Source organism: Nerophis lumbriciformis, linkage group LG30 (assembly GCF_033978685.3).
Source record: "Nerophis lumbriciformis linkage group LG30, RoL_Nlum_v2.1, whole genome shotgun sequence".
In the NCBI taxonomy this organism is placed as follows: domain Eukaryota; kingdom Metazoa; phylum Chordata; class Actinopteri; order Syngnathiformes; family Syngnathidae; genus Nerophis; species Nerophis lumbriciformis.
In genome coordinates this window covers 9862985-9870577 of record NC_084577.2, presented here as the reverse complement: position 1 = coordinate 9870577, position 7593 = coordinate 9862985, and the positions used below count along the sequence as shown (strand labels likewise).

The 7593-nt window shown below is 38.1% G+C and overlaps 1 protein-coding gene across 3 annotated transcripts in view; it reads left to right on the top strand.

The window, feature by feature from the left end:
- The window catches only part of nlrx1 (NLR family member X1), a 48446-nt gene that overhangs the window by 238 nt on the left and 40615 nt on the right, over positions 1-7593 (top strand). The window contains exons 1-2 of one of the 3 annotated variants that reach the window (XM_061925516.1): positions 493-635; positions 894-951. In XM_061925516.1, the coding sequence (XP_061781500.1) occupies positions 932-951 (20 nt within the window). In that variant the 5' untranslated portion in view covers positions 493-635; positions 894-931. Of the gene's footprint in view, positions 1-492; positions 636-893; positions 952-7593 lie in introns of those variants that run through there. The other 2 variants (XM_061925515.1, XM_061925517.1) reach the window with 2 other exon arrangements.

Here is a 7593-nt window from a genome sequence, read left to right as displayed (position 1 = left end):
ATATATATATATATATATATATATATATATATATGCTCAAGTTCACAGTTCACGCTGGGCAGCGTTAGAGACTATGCTTTTAATCTGAAATTGAAACAGGATGTTTCCTATTATTACAAATGTGTTTACTCGCATCCGTTTAAGGGATGCCATTTTCAAATTAAAATAAGTTAAAAGTTAAGAGGCACTTTTTACGCATATCTAGAGTCCTCTGTCTAATAGGAACTGCACCTTCGGACCTTGCAATGTACTGTAGTTGCATTCCAGATCATCTGCTCAAAAATAATGTTTTTCCAGAAATTAAACAAATCTCATGATGGAGAGGTTTCAAAAGTAGACATGCCCAACCATTAATTAATTGTACGAGTTGTTTGAATATATATTTTTACAAATCAGAATTTATATGGTGTGTTCTGTTTTGACAAGACTGTTTGTTGCTGCATGTTTTAATTTGAAAGAAATTTAGCGGACCCACGATGCAGCCATTTCCTTCCTCAGTGTGACACTTCTTCACACATACTGTAGACAGTACACTTCAGACAAAACACTGACATGGAGTACATTTAGAGAATACATTTGAAAAAACAGTCACTGATAGTTTTTTGAGGAACTGTCGTTCTGCAGACAATATAAAGGTAAGATTCCGCTACGTGTCACATTACTCACATAGGGGGTTTTTTAGGTTATTTGTCAATGTCACATAATGCCGTAATCGATGTTTACCGGGAAATATGACATAACTCAAAGTCATATTGTGGTCATTAAGGCGTGAGAGGTCTGGAGAAAGTTCATAGTAATGTTATTGATTTCTCACACATAACGGGAAGAAACGACAGCAACACGGAAGGCACAATAGTTGCTTTATAATAATTATATTGTATCGTGTTCCATAGACTATACAACCCAAAGTTTCAACCGGCTACGGAAGAGGATGAGTTCATTACTGCATAGGTAAGTCGAACTCCTGGTGTTTTAGTAAGTAAATGCAAAGTTGTCCTCTTACCATTTGGAGTACTGTACGATGTGCACCGTCGCCAAGAGAGCTATGGCATATTTTTCCATTAAACAAAGGACTTGTAATATATTCAACAAGACACCATCTATGTGTCATATGTTTTTGAAACATTATGATTTGTATCCCTAAAGCTATCTAAAATTGAAAACAAAACATGTTTCTAAAAATGTGTTTTTTTTAGACATCATGATATATATTTATAAAACTGTTGAACATTGAAAACCTAACTCCCAAATGCTTCTTCCTACTACTTCACTGCAATATGGAATAAAATGGATCAATCCCAATTCATACATACCGGTACATCCATTTTTTACCACTTGTCCCTATCGAGGTGGCGGGGTGGCTGCAGCCTATCCCAACTGCAGACGGGCGGAAGGCGGGGTACACCCTGGACAAGTTGCCACCTCATCGCAGAGCCAATCCAAATTCATTAGATCATTTATTGTTAGATTTAAAAAAAAAAATTTCACACTGTCATCTTGGGGTATTATCTTTAGAATTTTGAGGCGCTGTGAATTCTTTCCGGATGCACTGTACATACCGGTACATATTGTACAATGTTCCCTCTAACTTTTCATGTCTGAGTAAACACACAAACTCACTGAGCATTCAGTAGACAACATGTGAGCAACATTAGACATGCACACTAGCAGCACACCTGTTCCAATCCTGACATCATAGCAAGTTATATGTCTTATTATTATAATAAAGTGACAGCTGTCTTTTCTTTTAGACTATTTTGTAACATAGATGAGTTGGCCCACTTACATTGAAAATAACAAAAACAAAACATGCACTTGGGGATAGATTGATTGGCAACACTAAATTGGCCCTAGTGTGTGAATGTGAGTGTGAATGTTGTTTGTCTATCTGTGTTGGCTCTATGATGAGGTGGCGACTTGTCCAGGGTGTACCCCGCCTTCCGCCGGAATGCAGCTGAGATAGGCTCCAGCACCCCACGCTACCCAAAACTGGACAAGCCATAGAAAATGGATGGATGGAAATCTTGTTTTTCATGAGCTGTGTACTAGTATTGTAGGTCTGGGTGGTAGTCATGCTTTGGAAATAAATTGTACCCTTTCAGAGATCGCATTTAGTTTCTCGTGTAACATTCACATGTTGCACAATGAGATGTGTGCTGTAGCACAAACATCGGATAGAGTGTACTTTCATGTAACTTCCTGTGTGTTAAATATATCATTAGAGTTTGTATTTGCATTTCTGTAATCTCGTAACAGCATTTCATAAATTAACCTACTTGGTAAATGACAGTAGAATAAGTACACATCTGATTGGAAAGTAATATTGTAACAACCTGGCATTTACAGTTTATGTGTGGTCAGGGCCGTAACCAGGACATGACAAGTTCCGAGGTTTAAAAAAATGGTATCCCAAGAGGAGCTTTGAAAGGCTGAAATCATGGTTATCCCAGCACCATATAAATAATATTACCTTGAGCAACGCAATGAATAATCCACTTTTTTTTAATTATAATGCTGAAGTTAGGGTGTTAGGCATATTAAACAATTTTAAGATCATTAAAACAAAAAAATGATTTCATTTCAACTCTGACTTGGGTTTGAACTCACAACTTTCTGATTTGTAGGTCATGTCCCAGTCACGCGGGACACAACGGACACCGGAAGCGTTGAGAAAAATGTATTTTATTTTCTAATCGGTGACAGAGCATGACATGTCCAGGAATATGTTTGGGTAAAATTTCATATGAGGCACCTTGTCATTCAATAATTTGCATTTAACATGCGCTTCTTCACACAAAACGCCACCCCCGCATGGATTGTGAAGCTCTACGTACAGTGTGTGTTCTGCGTATAAAGCGGGGCGGCACATGACTGTATTACACAGACAGCGTTTCACTTAAATTTTTATTCAGGTGAAACTAACATTAGTGACGTCACTATAATTTCATGTTAACGTTATGTTGACAGCACATTTTGGATTGGATGATGTTTAAAGTAAAAGTGGATTTCATTGTGTAATGATGTTGTCTAATGTCTGGAGTTGTATCTGGTTCAGCTGTGCATGGCTAAATATCGTATACTAAGAGAGGACACTTTACCCACCTGCTCCCAGTGCCATCCACACTGGTTTAAATGTAACTTAGATAATGGGTTTCCCTATGTAAAGCGCTTTGAGTCACTCAAGAAAAGCGCTATATAAATATAGTTCACTTCACGATCGCATGGTGATGTACAGCGCACACGATGTCCCACACAAAGCATATTTGCAGACATCTCCTTCTTGTCACTTAAAAAATACAGGAATTTTACCCCATTAAAAATGAATGGGCAATATATATATCCCACATTTCTTTCTCGATTTGAACATACAACATACAAACTTCGAATGGGTCCAAAGACAAAATGTTCCTTGCTCTCGTTACTCAAGTGCTAGCATGCTAACATAAGCATGCTAATTTTTTTAGCCATTTTTGCAACCATATACCCCAGAGTCAAATAACTTGGTATGTGACACATGCTAACCTTTGAGTCATAAAACTTGTTACCTGACACTTGCTAATGTTAGCATTTCAGTTCGACTTGTGCATGTCGGCGGCTATGTCACATGCAATTCTGCCTGGAATTGTACAGATTCTAGTACTTATGTATTGTTGATGTAGCAAGCTACTTTTGTCCTGTAGCTTGTAGTGTAGCTCGCTACAAGTCTCTAATGATAGCTTCGCCTGTAGCTACATTTAATCAAGAGTAACTAGTTTACATTTTTCAAGTAGCTTTCTCATCACTGGTTACAAATATGACCATTTTCTGATTTATGGAGTTATCAGATCATTCAAAGTGATCAGGTAAACAGCACAATCTGGTATTATTTATCGGCTAATAGACATCGTCTGATTATGAAAAATCGGTACGCAAATTTATTTTTGCGGGTAATCTGATCACATGTGTACAAATCGTGGGCATTTAAGTTACAGACCTTGTATTAGTTCTTGATGAGAAATATGAGCATTTCAGTATGTAAAAGCAGCCTGATGACAGTAAATCCAGCGGGTTGTACACCTAGTAACAGCAGGATAATTTTTTCCTGGGATAATCTAATACGCAAACCTGGTGAGCATGGAAACGTCACCCCATAAACTATCTTGCACTTTGCCACAATACATTTGAGTTATAGGTCACTACTTTGATACGCCTATGTACTTAGAAAAAAATCTGATAATAGACTGAAACTATGTAAACCAGCGGTTATCATTAACACATTAACAACAATGTCAGATCCAATAATTACAATCATCTGATGACTTCCAGGCAAGTCCTTGCATTACAACATTCCATGTTAGGTTGCGTGGTTACAAGACTCTCCCATAAAGTATTAATACTACAAAAACAAAGAAAACTGTATATACGGCGGAAGAATAAGTAGGCGGATAAATATGTATTAACACTTTGCTGCCCTGTGTAAGAACATAGCCACTTTTTTGTCCTCCCTTCAGTATGTCTCTCAAGCATTAGTTGGATTCTTCTGATGGCAGTGCGTCAAAGAAAGGGATGGTGAAAGGAGCATGTGAAGTGAATTGAGACATTGTAAAATGATCCAAGATCTACATTGGCTGAATGACTAGTCCAGCGTTTCTCAAAGTGTGGGGCGCGCCCCACTGGTGGGGAATAGAGACATGACAGGTGGGGCGCGAGGAACGGGAGGAAATTTCACTTTCAATTTTTTTTTAAAATTATTATATTCTTAGATTTTTTTTTTTTACTATGCTTTCATTTTCTATACACACTGTAAATCACTTTGTGATTCTGTCTGTGAAATCCGCTATATAAATAAATGGAAATTACCGGTACTTATTTTTACTGTAGGCTTTATATTTCTCGGTACGAGCGAAAGTTTGACAGACATAGCAACAGTAACTAATGGGGGCGGGGCTAAGCGGAACAAACTTTCGCGCGGATGGGTAGCAGGCTAATGTGTGGATCACAATTACACAAATATATACATTTGTGACTCGCACCTCAAAGGTCGTCGAGCCAGAGCCAGCGCCTGCAGAGAAACAAAAATCTGACGGGCACACACTGTGTCATTCACCGGGAAGCATTCGCATCAAGGCAGCTCAGCCCCGAACTCAATCAATCAATCAATCAATGTTTATTTATATAGCCCTAAATCACAAGTATGAAGTTTTAACATGTTGTGAGCGCGATAAATTTGATCAAAACACGACCACTGAAAGCGCGACTGTTCTCTGCACTGTGTGAGGAAATGGGAGCTGATCATACAGCCGTGCTGTTTCACAGTGAAGCAAGGTGGCTCTCCTGGGGGAAAGTGCTGTCACTTGCCCTGTCTTGCCAAATGCATAGCTCCTCCTTTTTTTTTGCAAAGATTGCAAAGTGGCACTTTTATTGTATTTATTATTGAACTTGATGCAAGTTATTTGATTTATTATTGAACTTGATGCAAGTTATAACACTTTTTTGATTTATTATTGAACTTGATGCAAGTTATAACACTTTTGTTTTATTTATTATTGAACTTGATGCAAGTTATAACACTTTTTTTGATTTATTATTGAACTTGATGCAAGTTATAACACTTTTTTTTATTTTATTATTGAACTTGATGCAAGTTATAACACTTTTGTTTTATTTATTGAACTTGATGCAAGTTATAACACTTTTTTTGATTTATTATTGAACTTGATGCAAGTTATTTGATTTATTATTGAACTTGATGCAAGTTATAACACTTTTATTTGATTTATTATTGAACTTGATGCAAGTTATAACACTTTTTTGATTTATTATTGAACTTGATGCAAGTTATAACACTTTTTTTTATTTATTATTGAACTTGATGCAAGTTATAACACTTTTTTAATTTATTATTGAACTTGATGCAAGTTATAACACTTTTTTTGATTTATTATTGAACGTGATGCAAGTTATAACACTTTTTTTGATTTATTATTGAACTTGATGCAAGTTATAACAGTTTTTTTGATTTATTATTGAACGTGATGCAAGTTATAACACTTTTTTTGATTTATTATTGAACTTGATGCAAGTTATAACACTTTTGTTTTATTTATTATTGAACTTGATGGAAGTTATTTTATTTATTATTGAACTTGATGCAAGTTATACCACAGCTGCACAGTTATTTTATTTATTATTGAACTTAATGTTATTTTATGTTATTGAGTTCGAATGTATACAACTTGATGTTCAATAAATTTGAAAATGTTAAAGCTTGGCATTATCAATCAATCAATCAATCTTTATTTATATAGCCCTAAATCACAAGTGTCTCAAAGGGCTGCACAAGCCACAACGACATCCTCGGTACAAAGCCCACATACGGGCAAGGAAAAACTCACCCCAGTGGGACGTCGATGTGAATGACTATGAGAAACCTTGGAGAGGACCGCATATGTGGGTAACCCCCCCCCCTCTAGGGGAGACCGAAAGCAATGGATGTCGAGTGGGTCTGACATAATATTGTGAGAGTCCAGTCCATAGTGGATCCAACATAATAGTAAGAGTCCAGTCCATAGTGGGGCCAGCAGGACACCATCCCGAGCGGAGACGGGTCAGCAGCGCAGAGATGTTCCCTGCCGATGCACAGGCGAGCGGTCCACCCCGGGTCCCGACTCTGGACAGCCAGCACTTCATCCATGGCCACCGGACCTGTGCACCCCCGCCCCTCAAGGAAAAGGGGAGCAGAGGAGAAAAGAAAAGAAACGGCAGATCAACTGGTCTAACAGGGGGGCTATTTAAAGGCTAGAGTATACAAATGAGTTTTAAGATGGGACTTAAATGCTTCTACTGAGGTAGCATCTCTAATTGTTACCGGGAGGGCATTCCATAGTACTGGAGCCCGAATAGAAAACGCTCTATAGCCCGCAGACTTTTTTTGGGCTCTGGGAATCACTAATAAGCCGGAGTTCTTTGAACGCAGATTTCTTGCCGGGACATATGGTACAATGCAATCGACAAGATAGGACGGAGCTAGACCGTGCAGTATTTTATACGTAAGTAGTAAAACCTTAAAGTCACATCTTAAGTGCACAGGAAGCCAGTGCAGGTGAGCCAGTATAGGCGTAATATGATCAAACTTTCTTGTTCTTGTCAAAAGTCTAGCAGCCGCATTTTGTACCAACTGTAATTTTTTAATGCTAGACATAGGGAGCCCCGAAAATAATACGTTACAATAGTAGCGTATTATTTATATAGTACAATTAGCGCTCTGTTGGGGCGATGGGGGCAGGTGGGGCTTGAAAACTCCCCCTTGTCCAAAGTGGGGGATGACAAAAAAAGTTTGAGAACCACTGGACTAGTCCAAGGCGCTCAAATGCCACGACCATCATTAAGGATATAGATTGTCACGTGAAAAGATATGCTCCTATTAAATGGACAGTGGTACTATCACTATGCAAAATAGTGGTTTCATTATTGAGAATTTTTGAGAAAGTTGGCCCCTCTTAAATCCAGCTGTGTCACAGTCTCTGTTTGTGTCTATGTGTTTGTCTCTGTGTGTGTCTTTGTGAGAGTGGGCGTGTTTTGGGCATAGGCTTGGCTCCAGCTCTCAGCCTGGCA